Raw genomic sequence first — 26,846 nt, forward strand, 5'->3', positions numbered from 1 at the left:
GCTCTTCGGCTTTGAAAAGGAGATGAGCACCTTCCCCTAGAGTCGGAAACGACTAGCACGCGTGTGCGGGGGAACCTTTACCTTTACCTTTAATGCAGTGATGGCGAACCTTTTAGAGACCGGGTGCCCAAACCGCAACCCAAAACCCACTTATTTATCGCAAAGTGCCAGGGGCCGCATCACCATTGTGGTGCCCTCGGGGGAGGGGCAGGGAGGCGCCTCTGAGTGCCGCCTCTGGCACGCAAAAAAGCAGGGGCACAAAAATGGGCCACCGTGCTGCAAGGCGCAAATACGGCGGCGGCGTGGGGTGCAGATATAAGGCACTGCACCACGCAAGAATGAGGCAGGGCTAGTGAGTATCATGCAGGCACTAGCCCCGCCCCATTTGCAGCAGCTGCATGCTCACGGTCCCGTGCACGCACACACGCATGTAAAATGCTTCCCCCTCCCTTTTCTTCCAGTCCGCCAATCGACAATGTTTGGTGACCTCTGCTCTACGCGAGCTTGCTAGTCGGCTGCTTTGCCTCCTTTGTGCTGGGCAGGGCTCCTGCTCTGGGCAGTGGTGGCAGCCTGATAGATCTGTTGCTGGCGGCAGCACGTGTGCCAACAGAGAGGGCTCTGAGTGCCGCCTCTGGCACACGTGCCATAGGTTCGCCACCACTGCTTTAATGAGTTTTTAGTTTGTTTTTATTTAGATGTTTTTAATCTTACCTATTACTTTATAAGTTACTCAAGATGGCGACGATATCTAATATCTAATTCCTTCCTACTCCTGTTTTCCTCACAACAACAACCCATTGAGGTGGATTGGGTTGAGAAAAAAGGATTGGCCCAAAATACCCAGCCAGCTTTCCTGTCTAAGGCGGGACTAGAACTCACCATCTCCTGGTGATTGGCCCAAAGTCACCTAGCTGGCTTTCATCTCTAAGGGGGACTAGAACTCACTGTCTCCTGGTTTTCTAGCCTGGTGTCGTAACCACTAGGCCAACCTGTTCCTTCTAGATATTGTAAATTTTAATGCTATAGTACCAGCTGGTGGGAGAATGCTGCAGACGTTATATGGTCCTTATACAAACTGGGGGGAAAATGAAGCTTGGAATTTTGTATCTGCTTTGAAAAAACCATCCAAGAGATTTTGAAACTGACTAGACCAGGTTTTCAGGGAAATTGATCGTGAAACTGACTAGAGAATAAGAACCATGGAAAAGAGAGGCTGCTAAATCTGTTTCCAGCAGAAACAGATAAGCAGAAAAAGTCTGATTCAAAGCAAAACAAACCTTCACTAAATCTAATTCAGAGAATAGTAGAATTGTGCTCTGCTCAGAAAGAGAGGGAGAGGAGAAAGAAAGAAAGAAAGAAAGAAAGAAAGAAAGAAAGAAAGAAAGAAAGAAAGAAAGAAAGAAAGAAAGAAAGAAGGAAGGAAGGAAGGAAGGAAGAAAGAAAGAAAGGAAGGAAGGAAGGAAGGAAGGAAGGAAGGAAGGAAGGAAGGAAGGAAGGAAGGAAGGAAGGAAGGAAAAAGAAAGAAAGAGAAAGAAAAGAGAGGGATAGGAAGGAAGGAAGGAAGGAAGGAAGGAAGGAAGGAAGGAAGGAAGGAAGGAAGGAAAACTTTGCAGATAAAGTATTAATACTTTTCTTCCTTTAAATAAAAAACAGCCATTGAAAAATTTTCTTCCTTTATCTCAACAGATATCCCTGAAGTACATGCCCCTCCCCCAAGACCTAGAGAGAAGGTCAATAAGAATTAAGGAAGAACTAACTTTCTAGATAAGTAAAGACAGACCTTCCATCCACTCACAATGGTTGGAGAGGAAATGAAATATTTTGTGGGGGTGTGTCCTGTAGTGTTGCAACATCAGCAGGCTACAGGTGAAGACAATATGAGACCTTCTCAACACAACGTTAGAAATACCCCCAAAATAAAATCGACTTCTTTTTAATGAATACTCCAGCCAAAATAACAGCACGGTCCTGGATAGTGGGCAAAATGGGCATTGGGAGAAGCCTGGCACAGTCTCCTGCCTTGAGCAATGTCTTGGCACATGGCTCGCCTCCTCTCAAGACCACCAAGATGTAAACCTGTGATGCACAGGCTGAAAACACCCGATCCTCCAGAAAGGCAACCACTGAGCCGAGGTAGTAGATCCCATGTCTGGAAATGGGGGAGGCCACATCATGATTCATACATGACCTTGTGATCACAACAGTCCCAGTTGATCAGCTCGTTGCTGCGAAACCAAAGACTTATTTCTCTCTGCGCCGTCTCCACCGAGTCGCTGGCATGGACGACGTTCCTGTTTGTAAGAAAAAAGGGCCATGAAACATTCAGTTTGGTGAGGGAGTCACCATGGCTTAGTCCAAAAGCTAAGAAGGATGGGACCAGGTCAGAACTTGGATGAGACACTAAGATGGGGCACCAAGAATCCTACCTGGACAAATCCCATGACGTTTTCTTGGCAAGGTTTTTCAGAAGTGGTTTGCCACTGTCTCCTTCTTAGGGCTGACAGGGAGTGACTGGCCCAAGGTCAGCCAGCCAGCTTTCATGCCTAAGGCAGCACTAGAACTCACCATCTCCTGGTGATTGGCCCAAGGTCACCCAGCTGGCTTTCATGCCTAAGGCAGCACTAGAACTCACCATCTCCTGGTGATTGGCCCAAGGTCGCCCAGCCGGCTTTCATGCCTAAGGCAGCACTAGAACTCACCATCTCCTGGTGATTGGCCCAAGGTCACCCAGCTGGCTTTCATGCCTAAGGCAGCACTAGAACTCACCATCTGCTGGTGATTGACCCAAAGTCACCCAGCTGGCTTTCATGCCTAAGGCAGCACTAGAACTCACCATCTCCTGGTGATTGGCCCAAGGTCACCCAGCCGGCTTTCATGCCTAAGGCAGCACTAGAACTCACCATCTCCTGGTGATTGACCCAAGGTCACCCAGCCGGCTTTCATGCCTAAGGCAGCACTAGAACTCAGAGTCACCCAGATTCTAGCTTGGCGCCTTAACCATACCAACAAACTGGCTCTTATTTGAACACAGAAGTCAGATTCCTTGGGCTCTTGATCACCACCCAGTTGTTCTTGTACCTGCTAACGTGGATGCTAAAGTCACCTCGGACAGTTCCTGGCTTGGCTTCAGCTGGGTTGGTCTCTCCCACCATGGCTCTGGAAGTCTTGACAACGTTGTAACCTTCCCACACCTACAGGGTGTAGGAGGAAAAAAAAAAGACAAAGCAATGTAATTGGACAAAAAAACCAGAAAGAGTAACAGCCCTGCTGGGTTGAATTTAAGCTGAAGAAAGGGCTGTTTTGTTTAGGGTTCCAGTTCCTTCCTTAACTTTATTGCAAATCATCCACTCCAGCAGACGCTGCTCTGCCTGGATTCACACAACAGGCAAACCAAGGTTGACAACGGCTGAATTCGTATAACATGTGTGGGTAAAATAATCCACATGGTAGCATAAGACGATGATCTAGATCCTGTAGTGCTAAGACAAGGGGCCTGTTTCCCTTGTACACTGAGCCAAAATCTACTCAGTGTATGAGAACATCTGGTTGTGAGAATGTAATAGTTGGAAACAGACACCACTTGAGAGAGAGAAAGAGAGGAAAGAGAAAGAAAGGAGAAAGAAAAGAGAGAGAGAGAAGAGAGAGAGGAGAGAGAAGAGAGAGAAAGAGAAGACTGATGTACAGTATATAGATAGATATAGATATACTGTGTATATATGTATATATGTATGTGTGTGTGTGTGTGTGTGTAGATGGATGGATGGATGGATGGATAGATAGAATGCAGTGGAGCTGAGGACTACCCCCGACCTCCGTTCATTCCGCCGGGGCCTGAAGACCTGGCTCTTCGAGCTCTCTGGCCCAGGCTGAGGATTAATCTTATTTTAACTGGGGTTTTATTTATGCAGGGACAAATATAATTTTTTTAAATTTGTTTTTAACTTTTGTATCTTGGTTTTTTAATCACCCTGTAAACCGCCCTGAGTCCTTCGGGAAAGGGCAGTATATAAATGTAAATAAATAAATAAATAAATAAATAAATAAATAAATAAATAAATAAATAAATAAATATTGATCTATCTCATCTATCGATCAATCAATATCTGTATCTCATCTCTAGCTATCTCATCTATTTATATCTATCATATCTGTCTAGCTCATCTATTTATCATCTATCCTCTATCCAGCCGTCTCTATCATCCATCCATTCAACTATCTATTGTTCTTGGTGTGTATTTGTGTGTGTGGGGGAGGGAAGGAGAGAGAGTGAGACTTATTTTACTCCCGAAACGAAACTGGACATTCTAACCTTCTCCAGTATAGAAAACAACAGGACCAGTACAGAAAATCATTTTACCATGGCAACGACGGGCCCAGAGGTCATGTACTGAAGCAGCTCATGGTAAAATGGCTTCCGGCGCAGCTCGTGGTAATGTTCAGCCAGGATCCCTTCGCTGGCCTGCAAGGGAAGGAACATCCATCGTGAAGCAGCGGCTGGAACCCTACTCACGTGTCCTTTACCGGAGCAGATGGGCTGCATTCGGTCCAGAAATGAGGACCTTTTTCTTGGTTCAGACCTGAGGTGCCTCTGTGTTGTGATTCAGGGTCAGCCTGTGGGTTCGGCAGTTGGGTCGGACGACTCAGAGGAGGAGGGGGGTATTGAAGAGCTTGCTGAGGGGGTTGAAGAGCTTGATGATGAGAGCCCTCAGCCAGGCCCCTCCCACCTGGTCACGACAGAGACCCAGCTGTGTGAGCCTGACAGCGTGGATGAAGATGACCCACAGCTGGCCCTGTTCAAGGACGCCCGACGCAGGAGGCAGTGAGGAAGGCAATGGGGCACCTCGGAAGGAGGCAGAGAGAAGCCACGCCCTGAACTGTATAAAAGGGGAATGCGTGGCAGGGCTGGTTTGCTGAAGGCAACCGCTTGAATAGTTCCTGTTTCATAGCTCCTGTTTCATGGTTGGTGTCTTGTTTTGCTCTGTTTTATGTTAATAAATTTGGCAGGCTTAATTCCAGCCTCTTGCCGTTTGTAAAGGGGTTGTCCCTGCCTTTTCTGCAGGGCCGGTAGCAGGCTGGTACAGAACACTCTGCGGAAAGCCGATCCAGTTTGTACAATGGAGTTCCCAAGGTTAACTGAGCCACAGTTGGACACACAGAGAAAGTGGCTTGTTCTGCAAATTCAAACCATGTCTGGATTACTGCTTTGATTGATGTACAGTATCACTTTTCCATCAGGAGCTCAAGTTCAATATATAATGTAGGTAGCCCTTGACTTACAACTGTTTGTTTAGTTTCAGTTACAATGGCACTGGAAAAAGTGACTTATGACCATTTTCCACACTTTATGACTGGAACTTAGGACTGTGCCAGAATCCCCAGGGTCACATGATCAAAATTCAGACGCTTGGCAACTGACTCATATTTATGACGGCCACAGTGTCCCGGGTCACGTGATCTGCTTCTGCGACCTCCTGACAAGCAAAGTTAATTGGGAAGCCAAGTTCACTTAACTGGGTTGCTAACTGAACTACAGTACAGTGATTCACTTAACAACTCTGGCAAGAAAGGCCCCAAAACGGGGCCAAACTCGCCTAACAAATGTCTCACTTAGCAACAGAAATGTTCGGCTCAATTGTGGTCGTAAGTCGGGGACTACCTGTATAGCCAGCCCTTTGAGCTAGTGCAGAGCAGGGAATATGCAAAAATGTGGAAAGACATGCTAATTCCCACAACAGAGGAACAGATGGTAGAGTTGATAGAGTTGGCAGAGATTGAAACATTGACTGTTTTAATTAAAGAGAAGAATTCATCTAGGGGTTGTTTTTTTCCCCGTTTGGAAACCACTTCTGGATTTTGTGCTCAGAATTTTTAAAAAATGAAATTCTAATGTTAGGTTTGGATGATTAGAATGATTTTGCTATTATAGAGATGCTATTATTATCTATTCTATTCTATTCTATTCTATTCTATTCTATTCTATTCTATTCTATTCTATTCTATTCTATTCTATTCTATTCTATTCTATTCTATTCTATTCCTGTAATACAGGTTGAGGCTGTAATTCTTTTGCATTCTACTGCCCTGAAAAAAAGTTGAAAGTCGCTTTTGTTTTTTAAAATCTTTTTGGACTTTTCTCTCGGTCTTTTCCCTGACTTAGCTCTTATTTGTCTTCGTATTTTACTTTATAATAAACTTTAATGGAATGAGCCCTCCCCAAAACAAACAAACAAAAGTTGGTCATGTCACGAAAATGGCACCCCTTAATTTCTCATCTCCTCCCCCAGCACAGGTGAGGGGAATCAGATCTACAGGACTCAGGTATCCCCCAGTGCTTACCTGGAGCAACTTGAGGCCCACCAGTTTAAATCCCCGTTTCTCAAAGCGTTTGATGACGTCTCCCACCAGTCTCCTCTGGACCCCGTCTGGCTTCACCGCAATCAGCGTGCGCTCCTGCAGCTCAGCTACGCCTGCAGGGCAAAGAAACGGTTACAAACCGGCACCAGGTGGTCTTCCGCAGAGGGGTGGCCCTATCAATTTGGGGAGACCACCCTGATTTCTGAGTGATTTAGAGGTGACGAAAGGAAGGGAATTTGAACTGTGAAAGATGGCAACAAAGCACCTGACTTGGAAAGAAGATTTGATAAGTTCGTGGAAGGTTCCTGGTCATTACAGCTATTGCTATTATTGCTATTGCTGCTATATTATTATTATTATTATTATTATTATTATTATTATTATTATTATTATTATTATTATTATTATTATTATTATTATTATTCAGTCAGCCAGATGTTCAGACTGGATTTGGCATTTTAGTCTACCTGTCGAATCCTTACCAAGGACCTGGGATAGGCAGATGTGGATGTTGGATGGTATTACAGATCTCGTCGCAGGATGGAAGCAGTTCCTAGCAAGGCCACCTTTTGCAATTGACTAATGGCGAATTCGTCAATGCCAATGGTGTTCAAGTGGTGCTCCAGTTGTTTTGGGATTGCACCCAAGGCGCTTATGACTATTGGTGCCACCCTTGCTTGCCTTTGCCACAGTCTTTCTATTTCTATTTGTAGGTCTTTGTATTTTGTTATCTTCTCCAATTCTTTCTCGTCTATTCTGTCTCCAGGCACTGCCACATCCACTATCCAGACTTTTTTGTCTTTCTTATCAATTTTCAAGTCCGGGGTGTTATGTTGCAGGTGCTTGTCTGTTTGAATTCTGAAATCCCAGAACAGTTTAACATTATTATTTTTATTTTATATTATTATTATTATTATTATTATTATTATTATTATTATTATTATTATTATTATTATTATTATTATTATTATTATTATTATTATTATTATACTATGGTTCAAAGAATAGGCCACAACTGGTTAGATTCACCTACCGTTCTAAACCATAACCCATGGCCCACAAAGGCTGGTGAGGGGATTCAACACATGCTAAGTCACAAAAGTCACAAGCCAGGCTCATGTTTTGCCTGCAGTTTGCCAGCTCATTTGTCCCTGATTTACAACCAGCATTTCTGTGGCCAAGCAAGTTAAATGAATTGCGCCTCATTTTACAACTTTTGCCATGGTGAATCACTCAGTTGCTAAGCAAATCCAGCTTCCCTCCCTTCGCTTGCTGGAAGCTGGGAAGGTTGCAAACGGCGATCATGGAACTGTGGGGAGGCAATTGTAAGTGCAAAGACCAGTTAGTAAGCCACTGTTTCACTTTCCAATGGTCGCTAAACAAAGGACTGTAACTCAAGGACTGCTTATAATTCATTCGTTTGTATCATTTCCTGCTACTGGCAGCTTGGTTCCAGGAATACAGGGCTAAATTGATTTTTTTTTTAATTTTTTTTTTTTTGGTTGATTCAGCACAGCTGTTTTTCGGCTCTTGGTGGCCTCATTAATTTAGCAGGCATTTGCTTCTATAAAAAATTGAAAGTCAATGCTTCCACCGGCAAACAAGATGCTAGACCTCAGTGTTCTTGGCCAAGGCAAGGTTGGTCTTCTGCGTGGAAAAGAGCAAGGGACACAGAATCTCCACAGACGTTTGGAAGTTGAGCTGTTTTGTAACCTTGAACACCAACTCTAGTTTAAAAACCAACATTTCTCAACCTTAGCAGCTTTAAGATGGGTGTGGACCTCCAGGTAATTCTGGGAGTTGAAGTCCATGCATCCATAAATTGCCAAGGTTGAGAAACACTGATTAAAGCAGTTTGATTCGGTTTCATAAGCGTCACTTTCTCCTCTCTCTCTCTCTCTCTCTCTCTCTCTCTCTCTCTCTCTCTCTCTCTCTCTCTCTCTCTCTCTCTCACACACACACACACACAGAGTGTTCCTATTTCTAGGGATCACCCACTTGTCTTCCTAAAGAAAGTACTGATTCAGCCTCACAAGCCCTGAACTTCAGAGAGCAGGAACACCCCCCCCCCTTGCTTTTGGAAATCCTGGGGAATCAAAGTGCCAATTATTACATCTAGCCCATCCCAGTTCAGGGCTCTCTGGAGCCTTTTGAGGTCAGCAAAGGTAAAGTGGACACGCTCCAGACACAGTGCCTGATTCCTGGGGATTAATTTGCTCTTTGGCAGTTGCCTGCCAAGACAGCTGGCAAGGTGAAATTGTATGTCTCTGCAAGAAATAGGGCCACCCAGGCTTTGCAATTCAAGCTGTGTGTGTGTGTAGGTGTGTGTAGGTAGGTGTGTGTGTGTGTGTGTGTGCAATTCTCTAAGGAGTTGCACCTGTTTCTATAGCTACTGTTCCAGATCAGCACATGGACAACTGTCTGGAATAAAAATCCCTAAAGGGGAAAAACATCAGTAAGAAAAGTTGGATTCAGTCCTTGAGTTTGCAGGTGGGGTCACCTGTTAAGACTTCATTGATAAAAACCCATTTGGGAAGATGGCCACCATCGGCTATTCACTTGATTTGATTTAGAAGCCTGCCTGACTTCAAAATGTATTCTGGGTGACTTACCTAATACAAAAGAGCAAAGGAGAATTTATATAGGGGTGTGTTTTTTTTTCTTTCAGAATCAGAGATAGGGGCCCTTGAATGCTATACTACTATCGTTGACCCAAGTCAAAACCAAACGGGGGTCTTAACAGAACGTGTGAACTAAGCCAGACATGTGGTTTGCATGGCTTCAGTCTTGTGGGCTGGGCGAGCCCAAGAGCTAAGATTTGTAATCTGTGGCTGGTAACTTAGTGTTTTGTACACAACTGGCCAAGTGTCCTTTCTTCAATCATTCATAGTGAAGCAAAAATTGCTTTGGTTCATGAAGTTCATCTGTGTTTCATCAGGAAGTACCATGTCCAATTTAGCAGAGTTTTTGAGTTGCCCAAAGCTTGACTTAGCAACTTTTTTGTCCTCCATTTATCACTCCAAAGTTATGAGTATCAATATAAGCCAACGGCTCCAAAAATAATGTTTAGTCAACTGCAACTTTCTTCAAGCCTTAATTCTCTAGACCCAGTTACGAGCAAGACCCAAACAACCAGTTAGCTGCTTCCTCGTAGAAAGGATCATGATTCAATGGGAGAGCAATTGGTTTAGAGATAAAGAAGATCTCTCTCCAATATTCAGTGTTGACTTATCAAAAAGAGATTGATAATAGGTCGTGATAGTTGTGCCTGACAACTTGAGAGCTAATTGGAGTGACCATGATTGGGCCACTAGAGAATTAGTTCACACAAATCTCACAAAAGCATGGTTTCTCTTAATTGAGTGTAGAATTCATGGAGCTGTAATCTAACTATCCATAGGATGACTTAACCCAAAGTGTGAACTCAGCTGTTGTCCAATTTATTACGTGGCAACCTTTTATATTTCAGGGGATTATTTTCCTGGTCTCCAATTTAAAATTTCCCAAATATTGGTTTAAGAAGAAAGGCTATAATATTGTTCAAGACAATGGATGATCACAGTCTAATTCTATGAAACTGACACAGTCCAACAGAGTCCATAGCACTGAAATTTACTTGATGGATTCCAATGGGTTTTTCTCTTTAAGAGAACTGCTCCCACTCCTTAGAATGTTTTAAAATTAAAATGTGAATTCTATCCATCCTCAGCTTTGTAGAGGGAAAAACAGTTGAAGTGGTTGACCGATGCCCTCTAACAATTTTGAAGTCATCAATGAAAAAAAAGTAGTAAACTGAGAACTGATCGCCTAGTCGGTTCCCAAGACTTTGAAAAAAAGCAGTGAAAAGCATAAAGCTTTATGCTCCAAACTGTTTTTTTTTGCCCCTCCTTTTCCCAGCGGTATTAACTTCCTGGTGATGGTGTATAAGGCTGGAAAGCCAAGAAGACACGACGCCGAATATTATTTGAAAGGCAGGGAAGAGCAAAGGACCAAGTTAAACTTCATATAAAGCTACATTGAAATTTGCAGCTTAATGCATCATATAAATCATGGTTCGCAGCTCAGTGTGTACAGTAAACCCAGGCAATTTACTCAACAAGCTGCGATTGAACAAACTTGGGGTTTTAGGCACCCAGGTTTTGCTTGGGAATCATATGTGGCAGGATCCACCTTTAATCAAAATAAATAAATTGCAGTGTTGCAAAGATAACAAATACTCAAGAAGATCATTAAAGGATCATTTAATTAGAGTCGTGTTTTTCAAACTTGGCGAGATGGACTTCAGCTCCCAGAATTCCCCAGCCAACATGCATGTATGCTGGTGGAGAATTCTGGGAGTTGAAGTCCATACTTCTTAAACTTGTGAGGATGAGAAATACTAAATGAGAGGAATAACGATATCGCTGTGATTTGTGCCTGTCTTTCTGTTTCCTCCTCTGGTTTGAAATTGATGGGGGTCAGGCTGGCTAGGATTTGAATGGGAGACCACTAGGAGATCCCATCTTTGCTGGCTAAGGCAGCGCACTTGGCAAAAGATCCCAAAGGAAGCCTTCACAGCACAACCACCAAACTCAGTTGTCCCAACTGGGGTCTCCTTGCTTGGAAGCACCATCTGGACTCGGGGCACCATCTTGGTAGGCTGATGCCCCTCTGAATTTGTTAGCCTTTTCAGATTGTAAAACACCACAGTTCTGTGTGTAGGGCTGCAATTGAAGAACCTGGAACCTGACATGAAGGTTCATCAATGCTAGCGCTAGCCCTGTAAGGTAGGCCTGCGGAACGCCCAACTTTCAATCGGCCTCGCTCAACCTGGCCCATCTCTAGAAAAAGGGCCCTTCAACTTGCAGAGGCGCGAGGGGTTGGGTCCAGCTTCTTCCCCAGTCCCCAGAAAGTAACCCTCAGCCATGACCAGCCCACCTGCGCCTTGCCCTTGCTCTGGAACAGAGGTGCTTCAAACTTGGCAACTTTTTAAGACTTGCGGGGGTTTCAACTCCCAGAATCCCCCGTGCTGGCTGGAATTCTTGGGAGCTGAAGTCCCCAAGACTTTTACAAGTTGCCAAGTTTGGACACCCCGGGCTTCTGGAGGATGGGAAGCTCGGGAAGCAAAAGCTCCCGCAAAGACCGCCAGCCCATCCAAAAGTGGCCCTCTCCGCCTTTCGGGAGGGAGCCTCTGCCAGATGTGCCCGGACGCAGCCTCCTTCCGATGAGATGCCCCCCCCCCGGGAGCTGAAGTCCCCAAGTCTTTACAAGTTGCCAAGTTTGGACACCCTGGGCTTCTGGAGGATGGGAAGCTCGGGAAGCAAAAGCTCCCGCAAAGACCGCCGGCCCATCCAAAAGTGGCCCTCTCCGCCTTTCGGGAGGGAGCCTCTGCCAGATGTGCCCGGACGCAGCCTCCTTCCGATGAGGCTGCGTCCCTCCTTCCCCCCCCCCCCCGCCCGCCCGGAGTTGCCAACCGGCGCCCGGCTGCAGCGCTGCCTTCCGCCTCCTTTGCGCCCAGGGCGCACAGCCTTTGGAGAGAGAGAGAGAGAGAGTGGGGTGGTGGGGGGGGAGGGAGGGACGGAGGGAGGGAAGACCTTGCTGCCCGTTTCCCTCGCGAGACCCCATCGCCCCCCCCCGGCCCCGGAGCCCCTCCTTGACTCACTCACCCGAGCCATACAGCCGCGCTCCGGGAAGGCGAAGGCAGGGCGCAGCGGCCAGCGGCTGGAGGCTCCCCAAGCGCCACTGTCCCCGGGCCAGACAGCGCTGCAGCACCCCCATGCTTGCCGAGCCGGGCAAGAGAAGCCGGCCGGGTTTATAACCTCGGGGGCCGCTGCTTCGGCTCCTGCAGCAGCCCCCTTGGCTCCACCCCGGGGCTGGAGGGAGGGAGGGAGGGCCGGGCAGAAAAGGTTGGGGGCTTTCCTTAGAGAGACCGACTAGCTGCCCGCCCTGCCCTCCTCCTCCTCCTCCTCCTCCTCCCGAGCGCAGCCGAGCCCGGGCGCGCTCCCGCGGGGTCGAAGCAAAAAAACAAAAAAACCATGGCTGAACAACTTCTTTCCCTGCGAAAGGAGTCTAGGACAGGTTCGGTCCCCGGTTTGGTATTCCCCCCCCCCCAAAAAAAAAAAATCACCATAAAAACAATAAAGGCAAAAGGCTTTTTTCCCCTCCATCAGCCAGAAGAGTTTTGGAGGCGATGGATCAAGCAGAAGTGCAGATGGCCATCCGATGCTTCCCCCAAGACCCCCCCACCCGCGAGAAACAATCCATACAAGTAGCAGTGACACCATCGGCTGCACCAACAAAAACCAAACAAAAGGGAGATCTCCTTCCAAGGATTTTTTCTTCTTCTTCCCGGCTATACAAAGCCACCTAGACATCTTCCCAAAAGCCCTGAGTAAAAATCATCTATAGAGCTTGTTGTTGTTGGGAAATAACCGCAACCGCTCTGCCCTCGTGTGCAAAATTAAAATGATTAGTCCAGAGAGCTGAAATGTTCCACCACCAAGCCTGGAAAAAAAAAAAGACTTAAGACGCTCCTTCCTTTTATTAGCTCTTTCATTAGCGGCTTTGATACTTCCTTTATTTTATACCATCCTCCTTCCCTCCGTCCAAATCATATTTCAGATTGGAATCTGGGTGGGACAAGAAAATCCAGAGGACCCACAGATCCGCTGCCCTTAAGTCAGTGGTGGGATTCAGCCGGTTCGCATCACTTCGGCAGAACCGGTAGCTAATTTTTGGTTGCCCCAGGGCCCAAAGGCCCAGAATGGACTTCCGGAAGCGGCATCCACACAGAGAACCGGTTGTTCACCTATTTGAATCCCACCACTGACTTTAAGTCTTCGTAGTCTTTTCGGCTCTCTCGTAATTTCCGAATCTCCAAATCAGATGAATTTGCACTGTATTCGAAGTACAAGTGCTATCCTATAATCCAGGGCTTTCCAAACTTGGCAACAGCTTTTCCACCGCTGGGGAATTCTGGGAGTTGAAGTCCACAGGTCTTCAACGTTGCCAAGTTTGGAGACCTCTGATATAATCAAAGAGATCTAGGTCAGGGCTTTTCAATCTTTTCACCCATTGTACCACTTTTAGGATATGGCAACATCCGAGTACCACCAGTCGCCTAGCAAGGTGTCAAAAACTTGATGACAAAAAAAAAGGAAAAAAGTGATGAAGTACAGGTAGTCCTCGACTTACAACAGTTAACTTAGTGACAGTTTGAAGTTACAATGGCATTGAAAAAAGTGCCCACCAAGCTACAGCCGAGCAAGACACCTGCCTGCCCGCCCGGCGGCGCTCTTCCTCCTGTCCGAGGTTTTCATTGTTGTGAGCATTTCTGTTGAGGATTGGCAGCGGGGGTAGGATGGGGGGTGTTTGGTTTTTATTCCCCCCGTCTGCTGGGTGATTGCTTCACATGACCCTGGGACACTGTGACCGTCATAAATATGAATCAGTTGCCAAGCATCTGAATGTAAATCACAAGACCCTGGAGATGCTGCAACATTCCAGCTGATCAGCGCTTCTTCTGGGCTCAGAAGCACCAGGATCAGTGCCGAGCTCCAGCTGGAGCCTGGTGCTGATCCTGGCGCTTCCGCTGAACCCTGACAGCCCTGCAGCTCCAGCCGTCTCTCGCTCAGGCTTGTGCGGTGCTGCCACTGGTTCAGCTCATTCCCCTCCCCCGCTACTTTTCTAGGATGGTCACGTACCACCTGCCAGGTGCCAATGTACCACAGGTGGTTACCCGTACCACTGGTTGAAAAGCCCTGCTCTAGGTAATATAGATTGGAGCAGCTGAAACTTTCTCCATGGGCCCTTAGGACTTTTATAGGTTTAACCCAGCCCTGACACACCTTGTGCCATCCAATTAGCGAGCCGGGTTTCTGTACAGGTGGTCATCAACTTATAGCATCACAATTGGGTCCAGAATTTCTGTTGCTAAGTGAGGCAGCTGTTAACTGAATCATATACAAGTTTATGAGCCTTTTTGCCACAAGTGAATCACTGCAGTTTATTAGGTCATTTTTAGACATAAGGCAGCAAACATATTTAATACCACTTCCTCCTATTCTCCCCGCAACAACCGCCTTGTGAGGTAGGGTTAGGGTCAAAGTCACCCAGCTGGCTTTCAGGGCCAAGGCAGAACTAGAAACTCTCAACTCTCCGGGTGATTGTCCCAAAGTTACCCAACCAACTTTCAAGCCTAAGGCAGGATTAGAACTCGGGAGAAGTGAGCAACTGGCCAAACCAAGACGACAGCCCAATCCAATCAGAATCCCTTGTTGAGATGGGTGTTTATAGATATCAAATAATTAAATAAATAAAATCATGCGTAGAGGGACAGGTCAACCGACATTTCCACAAGAGGAACAGTCCACCAGCCAAAAGTTAGATGCCAATCAGGCCTTGAACCACAAGTTTCCCCCCCCCAAAGCATTTCACTTTCTCCAAACCTGCCCACTGACCCCCAGCTCCCAATTTGGCTGCCATCCCCAGTTTCAGAGTTCATTCGGAGCAACGACCCAGAGAAAATATTAGCATTATCATCAAGGGCAGAGTTTTTTTCCCGCTCCCTCCAGGCGTTAATTCCTAATGCGCTCTTCAATCATCATACGTAATTCTAGGTTGATTTTCTCTGTTTTCTCCAAAATTGCCACTTTCCCAAACTTCTCTTTTTCTTCCTTCTTTCCTTTCCTACCTCCCTCTCCCCTCTTCTCTCCTTTTTCCATACAGAGAGGGATGGGGCACACAACCACCTTATATTGAATCATTGAAACCGTTAAGTGCTGGAAGCTTTTACAAGTAAACTGAACAAATATTTGCTCTTACCCAGCACAGGTGGGCTGTAGCTACAAGAGCCACTCTCAATTTCTGGCCTTTAAAACCCCCCAGTTCCACTGTCCCAGCTTTTCCGCTCGTTTTCCAAAAACATTACTCCAACTTTCAATGAAAACCAGTCCCCAATCCTACGCTGAAATACAAGTAGTCCTCAAGTTACGACCAGTCCCTTAGCGACTCATCCGGAAAAGGATACTTTTGATCCGGATTCGGAATTCCCAAAGTCAAACGCTCTTAACAAAACTGTGGGGGTTTGGCACCATTTGCAGGGTGTTGGGGGGTGGGGTTGATAAGACCGCTTTTTAAGACATTTTTCAGAAAACTGGCTACTTCCCATTTCTGGCAAAACGTCGCCCAGAGGAAACCACTGGTTTGCTTAACAACGGCGATGTTTTAACGCCCACTGTGTATGCTTAACGACGGCCACAAACAACATCACAAAACTGGATCGCTCACATGACCGACTCCGCTTCACAACCGCAATGGGCAGGCTTTATTACAGTCGTATGTCAACTCACTCACTGCCCTACTGTTTTCCCTGCCCCACGTTTTCAATCCATAACCCTATGAGGAGGCTAGGAAGACAACACTTGGTTTTTTTCTAAATATTGGATGTTTTAGGAAAGTCAAGCCACCAATGTCCAAAGACATGGCTGCTTTCATTTGGCTCCAGACGCTGTCCAAATAAATCCGTGCCCTTGGTCGATCGATCCTGACGAAATAAAATACGCACGGCGGGTAAACGTGCAACTTGCCCACAAGGTTTTTCGCAAGCTACGGATCCCGTGGCCAGGCCAGGGACTCTGAGATCAGGTTTGGGACTGAAATCCACTGTAACCTTGGGCTGAGATTCTACCTACAAAGTCGATGAATAAGGCATGGAGGAAGAAAAAAAAAAAGGGAGGGGGCCCCAAAGGATTACAGCGTCTGGTCTGCCCAGATCGTTCTATCTGGAACAAAAATCACCAGTGAGAAAATCCAGAGCTCCAGAATTAAAAATAAACCCAAGAATTGCCAGCAGCATGAAAGCCCAGACTGGTTCATTGGCAGAATTAATAATGTCAGAGGGGTTCAGGGATCGAAGCTGAAATGTCCGTGCCTCAGTTTACCTGCCTCTTCACTACCTGGCCTTAAGTAGCTCATTCAGCGTCCATTTATCAGCCAGGAGAAACACAGGGGTAGTCTACCTTATTAGGCTATTATGAACAAAAGCATGTTTTTTAAAAAAAAAATCAGTATAAAACAGTGTAGTATACAGGTAGTCCTTGACTTACGACCACAATCGAGCCCAACATTTCCGTTGCTATACGAGACATTTGTAAAGTGAGTTTTGCACCGTTTTATGACCTTTCTTGTTAAGGGGATCGGCGCAGCTGGTAAGTTAGTAACCCCGTTGTTAAGTGGATCTGGCTTCCCCCCACTGACTTTGCTTGTCAGAAGGTCGCAAAAGGGAATCGCGTGGCCCCCCCCGGGACATTTCAACCGTCATAAATGTGACTCAGTGGCCAAGCGTCTGATCACATGACTCTAGCCGTAAGCGTGAAAAACGATTATAAGTCACTTTTTTCCAACGCCGTTGTAACTTTGAGCAGTCGCTAAATCAGCTGTCGTAAGTCGAGGACTAGCTGTACAGGGCCAGAGCCCAAACTAATTTACCGATCATCTAATTCGGGGGCTCCCGCAGAGCTTGACACATTTCACACCCCGAAGAAATATTAGGGGACCCTCCAGTCACGGCACCTGCACGTCCTCGGACCTCAGATCCTCCTCAGAGAGTTAAGGCTGCTTTTCCCGTCTGTTTAAAACAACCAAGTTAAGCTTTTTTTTTTTTTATTTCCATTAAGCACATTTTAGTATCACAATGGAATGATGAGGAAAAAAACAAAACAAAACACAAAATCACGGTTTAAAAAATAAGAATTAAAAGAAAACAGAAGTTAGTCTGTTGGTCTCTCTCTCTCGCTTGCTCGCTTCCCCTTCGAATCTCCACCAAGGGTAGGGAGGGTTCAAGGCATTTGTAAAAAAACAGCATCGGGGGGTGGGGGGCGCTGGGGAAGGCCCATCGAGGCAGCAGGTGGAATGACATGAAAGGTGGGAAGACCCCCACCCTCCCCCTGCCGCCCCTCAAGTAGACTTTGGCGTTTCGGCCTCATGATTGCTGCCCAAGCCGAGTCTCCGGAAGTTGCAGACTTGAATGAACGCCACCAGTATTAAGACACAAAACACCGTCGGCTTCCAAGTCACTGCGGGAGAAAGAGCGGCCGACTCAGCTGTGAGGTCGAGAGGGGAGGAAACGAAGGGAGGAGCCTTCCGTGCCTGGCCTGCGCACGTATGTGTGTGTGTGTATGTGGGGGGGCGCTCTGCACCCCGAAGGGCCTGTGGAGATCGGAGGAACAGAGGCAGCGGCAACGCCCCAGATCCCCTCCTTAGCGGAGATTTGGAAGGCCGAGTCCGTCGTTGTCGCCGTTGCAGCTACAACTTCACGGTCCCCGGGGGCAAACTGTCGTTGCAGAGTCTGTAGTAACGCAGATCGTTGACCAGCCTGTGCACATTCTGGGTGAAGGATGGCAGATCCTAGGAAGGAGGAAGAAAACGGCGGAGGGAAGCGGGTTAGACGCAAAGCAGAGTCTTTGCTAGCTAAGTTCTGATCATCAGCTGGAGGCTCAGAAAGGCTGCTTGCAATAGGAGCCAAGCCAAGCCAAGCCAAGCCAAGAGGGCTCCCTGATGCTCTCTGAGCTCGGTTGTCTTGTTGCAGACATTTCATTACCCAACTAGCTAACATCATCAGTGCCAGAAGGGAGTGACATTAGCACTAGGTGGGTCACGAAACATCTCTGCAAGAAAACAACCAAGCTCAGAGAGCACCAAGGACCCCATAATCATTGTCCTCCTCCTCCTCCTCCTCCTCCTCCTCCTCCTCCTCCTCCTCCTCCTCCTCTCCATAACCCCAACTCCCTTCTAGCACTGCTGATGTTACCTAGCTGGGTCACGAAACGTCCGCAAGAAAACAACCAAGCTCAGAGAGCACCGAGGACCCCCCCTCACTTCAACCCCGAGCTGCAAATATTCGCCTTTTATTGATTTCATTTTTATGGCTCGGTTTTTATTAAGCTTTTATCCCCCAAAGATTTTCTTGTACTTAAGTTTTGGGAGTCCAGACCCCCGCCCCCGCCCCCCCAATACCCCCGTGAAACTCTGGGACCCAGAAAGCAGCAGATTCTATAAAAAAAAAAAGATCCCCCACGTGACGGACTTCACACTGCCTCGCCGCGTGGACTTCCTTGGTTCTGACTGAGCAATGATCGTGGGGACCCAGCCCGGGGGCTTGGTAAACTTGGTTGAGGGACGAGTGTTTGACGCCCGTGAAAGCTTTAGCGTGAGAGACCGCAGACTGCAATGGGAAATGCTCAGTTTTCCATAGGGTCTTGGGAAGGCTACGTTTACCAAATACAGGTAGCCCCTCACTTACGACCGCGTCTGAACCCAACGTTTCTTCCGTTAAATGGGACGGTGGCTAAGTGGGTTTCGCCCCATTTTACGACCTCCCTTACCGCAAGTGCTTAAAATGAATCAGTGCGGTTGTCAAGTTAGCAACACGGTTGCGAGGGGAAGCTGGCTCCCCCCTTGACTTTTGCTTGTCAGAAGGTCGCAAAAGGGGGATAAACGTGACCCCGGGGACACGGCGGCCGTCGTGAATACGAGCCAGTTGCCAAGGGCCTGAATTCTGATCACGTGACACGGAGATGCCGCAACGGCTGTTAAGTGTGAAAAATGGTCCTAAGCCGCTTCTTTCAGCAGTCTCGTAACTTCAAGCGGTCACTGTACAAATGGTTGTAAAGTGTACGTTGTCAGGACGACCTGTAAAAGTTCAGGAAGGGCGGCTGGCCATTACTGAGGACATTTTGGATTTCCCAGCCTCCCCTGAAAGCCAGATGGGCTTTCTCAATCAATTTTCCTTTCCAGCTGCATTATTTGATGAAAAGCCACCGAGCCAGTGTAGAAACACACAAGCAAACAATTCAAAGTCCACGGTTTTGGGGAACATTTTCTATTTTTATGATTCTCGGAAAATAAGCCAGGGTCTGCCTTCCCACAAGGCCACCCAGGAAGAGGACTGGGTGGAAAGAAACTCCAGGAACGCTTCAGGATGGCTGGGGAAGAGGAAAGCTGGGGGACGCCATGGGCGGGATTAAAACGCGACGGGCCCTTCCGAGGAAATTCTACAGGCCGCCCTCGGCTTACAACCACAGTGGAGCCCAAAATTTCTGTGGCTAGGCGAGACAGTTTGTTAAGGGGAGTTTGCCTCATTTTGCAACCTTTCTTGCCGCAGCCGTTGAGTGAATCGCTGCAACTGATAAGTCAGCAACTCGGTCGCTAAGCGAATCTGGCTTCCCCCATTGGCTTTGCTTGTCAAAAGGTTGCAAAAGGGTGATCCTGAGACCCCGGGACGCGGCAACTGTCATAGGTGCATGCCAGTTGCCAAGCCTCTGAGTTCTGATCACGTGATCATGGGGATGCCACAACAGTCCTCTTCTAAGTGTGCAAAACGGTCAGGTCAATTCACTAGTGCCACAGTAGTTCTGAACCGTCACTCAACGAACGGCTGTAAGTCGAGGACCGCCTGTATTGGCCACCAGGGATAAAAGAGACCACCAGGGCAACCCCCGCCGAGCTTCAGCTCAAATTCACCCTGTCCATTTTGAAGTTCCTCCCCAGGACGTTTTTCTGGTTGGTGTCCACCCTGTCGCAGCCGGCTAGAAACCCCGGGAGGAAAGCCGAGTAGAAGCTGTCAAAGTCCACGGAGGCCATGTTGTAGATGGCGATGCCGATTTCCTCCTGCAAGAGGTCGTGTGATTTGTGGACCAGCACCTGGAGCAGCACGTTCACAAACTGAAAGAGCATTGACGCCTGGAAGATCTTCTGCAGCAAACGGGAAAGAAACAAACAAGCAAAAAAAATAACCAAGTTGAAAATGGGGGCCCTCATCCCGAAAATCTACCATTTCATTACAGGTATATGTGCACTTTTTATGGGGGGAAAAAGTTTTTCCCCAGAAATGGCACGTGCCAGGCTCTTGCCGAGCCAACGGTCCTTGATAGGCAGGCAGGCAGGCAGGCAGTCGTGGGAAGAATATTTCCCAATGTCTGCCGGTTATCGAACCCCCCTCTGCTTCCGGAATAGATCCCGGCTCACCTTGTGGTACAGTTTCTGCTTGGTGTTGAGAGTCTCCAGGTAACAGAGGTTCTGCTTGAACAGGTGTATGTCCGACTGCAGGAAGGACTGGCCGAAAGCCTGAGGAACAGAGAGGTCACAAAAGGGGGTGGTTGAAGCCCAGTGGGGGTCACTGAGGGGGCGGAGAGATGGCCTTTCTGGCAACACAGAACGCGGATGTCCACTAAAGGAATCGCGACAGCCTTCTTGGGAACGGTGTGCATTAAACTGCTGGCCAGGGAATTCTGGGAACTGCAGTCCTTACATTTTAAGACAAGGTAACCTTTGTTGTCTTTTTTGTACTGTGAGCACACTGGCCCACGTCAAATATGAAGTTCTGTGGCCTGCTCTCAAAAGGAAGTATATATCTGCCCATACACGTACATAACGCACATACCGGTATGCACGTGCTATATAGCAGGGGTCCCCAACCCCCAGTCTGTGGATCACTACCGGTCCGTGGCATGCCAGCAACCGGTCTGCATAAACAAGCCAAGCCCCATCCGTGGGATGCAGGCTGCACACAAAACCACGTACTCTCCGGTCTGCGGAAAAACCTCTCTCCACGGAACCAGGGGTCCCTGGTGCCCAAAAGGTTTGGGACCTCTGACCTAGAAAGTGCATCCCAAGAGCCTGGGATAGGCAGATGTTGATGTTTGATGGGTGTTAGAGATATGGTTGCAGGATTTAAGCTGCTCTGAGTAAAGCTGCCTTTTTGCAATTGACTGATGAATTTGTCAATGCCAGTGGGGTCCGCAGAAAAACCTCTCTCCACGGAACCGGTCCCTGGTACCCAAAAGGTTGGGGATCTCTGCTGTACAGTACACACACACACACACACACACACACACACACACACACACACACACACACCCTTTGTGATGTCACAAGCTGAGGGACCTAGTTCAGAGTATACGTGACCAATGTTTTATGATGGTTTTGCCTAACAGCCAACACAGTGCCACAAGCGAACAACTGGTTTGCTTAACAACTGTGGTGTTTGTTTTATGATGGCAAATTCGCTTAACAACCAACTGCAACGAACACGGTCAAATTGGGTTATGTCACTGTGGTCAACCCGATTTACAACCATCATGACGTATAACCGTAATGGACAGCCTTCACCGTGTCTGTATGTTGAGGACTACCTCCATCATTAAGCAATGAGACCTCTTGGTTTATTGAGTTTTTCCAGACAAGCCGGAACGAGGAGAATTCTGGGTTTTTGCTTGTAAGTACAACAGATACCACAGCTACTGGGAGGTGCCATGCTCTTGTAACTGTTCATTATTATATTATGAAACCCGTTTAAGATGGGCTAAAATCCCACTTAAGCAGCAGAGCAAGGCCTGTTGCATCTCTCTAGCTGTGATTTCAGCCTTTGTTGCCAGCTGTTATGATAAACTGGACTGTCAAATAACATGGTGGCTGGACAGCATCAAAGCTGACCCCAGCCAGAAAAGCTGACCCCAGCCAGAAAAACTCAAAAGTATTACTGCAAGATCAGAAGAGGTGGAGACACCTGACCCACAGAATCACCAAGAGTCGGACATGACTGAACGGATCACCTCCTCCATCACCATTTTATGATACCTGCATAATGGTGCTGAACTGGGCTTCGTTCTCCATCTGCTCCTCGGCTACTCCTCTCTGGACGCTGGCCAGGATGTTGGACTTGAAGAAGTATCGCCAGTTGTGGTGCAAAATCCGAAAAAGCAACTCATAGAGTTCGGCTTTCACATCAGGAGAAGACCGCTGGGAGACAACAAAAAGCACACGGGGTTGCAACGGGTTCTTCTGACTGGGCTATTCTGGTCAAAGGCAGATGAAAGCCAAAGAGAGTTTGTCAGAGAGGGATGCTCAGTCCAGGGCAGATGCCAACAGTGACCAGGAGTTATTTAAAAGTCTTGCCTCTCTAAAGGGATCAGGGCGGGGCGGGGTGGGGATAAGCTGCTTCTTCAATAAACGCAATGAGTAAAACAAAACCACGGATCAGCACATTTGTCCGCTGATTTCTGCTATTTCTCCGTCTCAACCTTGGCAGCTCTAACATGGCTGGGTTCAACTCCAGCCAGCATTCCTGTCAATTTAACTCGGTTGCTACCTGCCGGCCTTACTGCCTAGACCGGACTAGGGAGGCAATTTCATGGGAAAGCTAAACCCACTTTTATGGAGATGGGCTAACAGAAGAGAATCTTGCAGGTCTGCTCGTCTTGGACCTACGCAATCCCTGATGTGACAGTGAATTAGGGAGGTTTCAACTGTTTTTCAGCTCCTTTTGCTTAGCAACGGCTTCTGCACACCTCCATCAAGGTCGCCGTCCTCCGTTTACCTGCTTCCTCCCAGACAAGATGGAGTGGAATGTGACACAGGTTCACGGGAAGAAGTGTATGTGTGTGTGTCTTTCCCAAGGAGCAAAAAGAGGCAGCTCAGAATAGAATCCTTGGTGTGCGGGAAGAGAAGCAGGGCTGGCCCTCCCTAACCTTCCACAGGGTATATGTGTCCAATAGCCATCAGATTTGTGCTTTAGTCTGGCAAGATTCCTGTCCTATAGGCGCGCGACAATAAAGAAACTACTCCGAAGGAACTCCTTGGGTCATATCTTGGCTCCTTGCACAAATGGAGCGTCTCACTTTGTCGCGCCGTTTGGCCAACGAGTCTGGGAAAGGTGGACGGATGGTGAGCCAGCCCTCAACAGCGTCTCCTGCCCCCACGGTGTAAAAAACCAACGACACCTCCTGCTTTTCCCCTCGGAGGTTGCTCGTCCTACCTCGGCAACGATTGGGTAGACTTGCTCCATGCAAAGTGCAATGATATTTGGCAGGAAGGGCTTGAAGACTTGGCCGGGCTCCTGCACTACCACCTGAAGGATTTTCAGGAACTTCTCCACCACCCGGCAGCCGGTGCTCCCGTCGTGGAGGATGCTCTCGGCCAGCTGCTCCCTGTGGTAAAACACACAAAGCTGGTGACTTTAGAGAGATGCTCAGAGCTGGGGGTCCCCTCCACCTGAACAGCTGGCGAAGAGTCAGGAGCCTCCCTTCAGAGCTCTGTATTAATTTCTGGGTCCAAGGAAACCCAAGTACAGTGATGGCAAAAGCCAGCCAATTATTTGTCGGATCTTTTTTTTTAATCCCACCTTTATCATTTTCATAAGCCACTCAAGGGGGTAAACATACCTAACACTTCTTTCTCCTCATATTTTCCCTACAACAAGGAACCAGGTGGGCTGGGCTGAGAGAGAGGGCCTGGCCCAAAGTCACTCAAATGATTTTCATGCCCAAGGTGGGACTAGAACTCCCGGTCTCCTGGGGATTGGCTGAAAGTCCCCTAGCTAGTGAGCCAGAACTATGAGAATTCAAGTGAGACTAGAACTCTCCGTTTCCTGGTAATTGGCCCAAAGTCACTCAGCTTAGGCTTTCATGCCTAAGGCGGGACTCGAACTCACAGTTACCTGGTTCCGAGGCCAGCACTTTTGCCACTAATCCAAAGTGGCTCTCAGTGATATTTTAGTTCTGTGCCCAGGGCAATACTTATTAATGGGATGACCTGATTTACAAATGACTCCCTCAATCTGGAGGGGTTGCTGTTAAATCCCTCCCCATCCCAATTTCCCACCAGTTCAGTTACTAGGGCAGGGGTAGGCAACCTTGGCTCTTTTATGACTCGTGGACTTCAACTCCCAGAATTCCTGAGTCAGCATGGCTCAGCTTGGAAACCTCTCCCTTTCCCCTCAGTATGGCTGGCTCAGGAATTCTGGGAGTTGAAGTCCACGAGTCATAAAAGAGCCAACTCGTGGTCATAAAGAGCCAAGGTTGCCTACCCCTGGTATAGGTGGTACCTGGCTCAATAGTAGCAACTGTGAGAGGGATCTTGGAGTCCTAGTGAACAATCACTTATGACTCGTGGACTTCAACTCCCAGAATTCCTGAGCCAGCATGGCTCAGCATGGAAACCTCTCTATTTCTCCTCAGCATGGCTGGCTGAGGAATTCTGGGAGTTGAAGTCCACGAGTCAAAAAAGGGCCAAGTTTGAAGACCCCTGCTCTAAAGGTAAAAGCCAGTAGTTCCACCAAATGTAGAGTTGGTCTATACCAGGGTTAGGCAACCTTGGCTCTTTTATGACTTGTGGACTTCAACTCCCAGAATTCCTGAGCCAACTACGCTGAGGGGAAAAGGAGAAGTTTCCAAGCTGAGCCATGCTGGCTCAGGAATTCTGGGAGTTGAAGTCCACGAGTCATAAAAGAGGCCAAGGTTGCCTACCCTTGCACTAGGTCCTTGACAGGTGAGCTGACACCTGCCTTTCTAGTTGCAAAATCTTCCACATAACTACGAAAGGTGGACATGATGACCCATGGATGCTTTTTGGGTTTCCACGGAGGCATTACCTGGTAAACATGTTGAGGAATGTTTGTATCACCTGCTCGGTAAAAGGCACCCCCATCTGCACCCTCAGACTTTGGAACAGGGTCAGGAAGAAGCTGAGCATTTTGTCGGTTACATCTGAAACACAGAAGAAGGGGAGGCAAGACGAGCCAAGGATCAGAGAATGAAAGCTGCTCTTTTTCCCCAGAGAGTTTATTCAGGGTGTATCCCACATCAAGGTAGACAAGGCCACGGACACTAGACATTAACTCATTTCTCCCAGTAAGGGTCTGAAGCGGAGTGGTTGATGACAGGGCTCTCAAAAGCACGAGTAGTATTTAAAAAGATAACAACAACAACAGCCTAACGCCAAAGTTAGCCTCTTTGTGACAAGGCAACAGCTTGGAATGGGTTCTCTTAAATTCTGGTTGGGGTGTGTGTGTGTGTGTGTGTGTGTGTGTATGTCCAACCTTGGCAACTCTTTAAGACGTATGGACTTCAACTCCCAGAATTACCCAGCCAGGAATTGAAATCCAAAGTGCATGGACCCCAGTTGAGCTATCCAGCAGTGAATTTCCACCGGACGACAACTGAGTTTTGAGTTGCGTTCCATTTTCATTAATTACGTTTTAATTATGATTTTTTTACATTTGATTTATTTTGATTTCATTTTTTAAAAAAAAAATGTTGGGATGATGGGCGTGGAGGGCGGAAGGCGGATATCCTTCAAGGCCTTCAAAAAGCAGGTCTGTGACCGAAGCGGCGCCCGACCTGTTAAATACAGGAGTGAAGAACGATCAGATTAACGTTGTGCTTAAATGGAAACAACGTCCAGTTTAATTTTTGCCCTGCTCTTGTCCCTTCTTCTTTGGACCAAGGTATTCTCCATGATCCAGGAAGAAGACCAAGGTGGTCCTGCTTTAAACTGAGACAGACGTATTAAGTTGGATGGGCTGGGGCAGGGGTAGGCAACCTTGGCTCATTTATGACTCGTGGACTTCAACTCCCAGAATTCCTGAGCCAGCATAGCTGTCTCAGGAATTCTGGGAATTGAAGTCCACGAGTCATAAAAGAGCCAAGGTTGCCTATCCCTGGGCTGGGGGAAGCCGATGTGCATGGATACCTGACTGATGGATGAAAGCTGGGAAGAGGGCAAGAGAGGTTGCCTACCCCTGGGCTGGGGGAAGCCGTTGTGCGTGGATACCTGACTGATGGATGAAAGCTGGGAAGAGGGCAAGAGAGACCTGGACGGACTCTTGCAGTGACTGGTAGCAGATCTGGCGAGACTTGGTGGTTTCCCCAGAGACGCTCTCCACAATGTCTTCCAGGACGCTGAGAGTCTGGTGGATGAGGACTTTTGCTGCAAGATCGAGAGGAAAACATGAAAACCATCAGCCCACAGCAGCGTCAGCAACTACATTCGGAAGGGAAGGAGGCAGTGGATTGGCCTTTGCCAGCTGGACCGTCCATAAGAGCCGAGTTCCCTGGGAAAGGCATAAAGACATCCAGGAACTCCATCCAGGAATGGGCCTCTCTTGCAGCACCACACAAGTCCCGGGATCGGCCATCCTTGACTTACGACCAGTTGCTTAACAACCGTTTGAAGTTCCAATGGACCTCTCTGGGGGGGGCGGGGGGGGGAAATACAAGTAGTCCTTGATTCACAACCATTTATTTTGTGACTGTTCAAAGTTACGACGGCAGTGGAAAAAGGGAATTACAACCATTTTTCCCATCTGCACCACCTCTAGGGTCAGGCGATTAAATTCAGAGGCTGGGCCACTGGTTCGTCTTTACGACGGTCGCAGTGTCCCCGGGGCCGTGCCATCCCCTTTTGTGACCTCCTGACAAGCAAATTCGATGGGGAAGCCAGATTCACTCAACAACCGTGCGGCTAATTTAACCGCTGCAGCCATTCGCTGAACCAATTTTGCAACAAAGTTCGTAAAAAGGGGGCGAAGCTCATTTAATAACTGTCTTCTCTTAGCAACATAAATTTGGGGCTCAACTGTGGCTGTAAGTCGAGGACTACCTGTAGAGTAAGCAGGTTCTTCTGAAAAGTAGTAGCTCTTTTTTTGCTGCTGAGATTTTTGTTTCTTTTTGAACTTA

At 47.7% G+C, this 26,846-nt stretch overlaps 2 protein-coding genes across 2 annotated transcripts in view; both read right to left on the minus strand.

The window, feature by feature from the left end:
• Positions 1 to 1,909: 1,909 nt before the first annotated feature.
• On the minus strand, positions 1,910 to 16,916 carry NME4 (NME/NM23 nucleoside diphosphate kinase 4). The gene is made up of 5 exons (XM_081337833.1): positions 16,822 to 16,916; positions 6,337 to 6,467; positions 4,358 to 4,459; positions 3,079 to 3,191; positions 1,910 to 2,291 (listed from the first exon to the last, which is right to left on the minus strand). The coding sequence occupies exons 1-5, from the start codon at positions 16,826 to 16,828 to the stop codon at positions 2,171 to 2,173; spliced, it is 474 nt and encodes a 157-aa protein (XP_081193959.1). The 5' UTR covers positions 16,829 to 16,916; the 3' UTR covers positions 1,910 to 2,170.
• Positions 16,917 to 16,978: 62 nt separating this feature from the next.
• XPO6 (exportin 6) overlaps positions 16,979 to 26,846 on the minus strand; it is a 61,338-nt gene continuing 51,470 nt past the window's right edge. The window contains exons 18-24 of the mRNA XM_081337834.1: positions 25,942 to 26,097; positions 24,761 to 24,875; positions 23,147 to 23,318; positions 21,970 to 22,131; positions 20,359 to 20,457; positions 19,855 to 20,085; positions 16,979 to 17,739 (exon numbers count right to left, since the gene is read on the minus strand). Of these exons, the coding sequence (XP_081193960.1) occupies positions 17,638 to 17,739; positions 19,855 to 20,085; positions 20,359 to 20,457; positions 21,970 to 22,131; positions 23,147 to 23,318; positions 24,761 to 24,875; positions 25,942 to 26,097 (1,037 nt within the window). The 3' untranslated portion in view covers positions 16,979 to 17,637. The remainder of the gene's footprint in view (positions 17,740 to 19,854; positions 20,086 to 20,358; positions 20,458 to 21,969; positions 22,132 to 23,146; positions 23,319 to 24,760; positions 24,876 to 25,941; positions 26,098 to 26,846) is intronic.

Source organism: Vipera berus, assembly GCF_964194415.1.
Source record: "Vipera berus genome assembly, chromosome: 13".
Lineage (NCBI taxonomy): Eukaryota > Metazoa > Chordata > Lepidosauria > Squamata > Viperidae > Vipera > Vipera berus.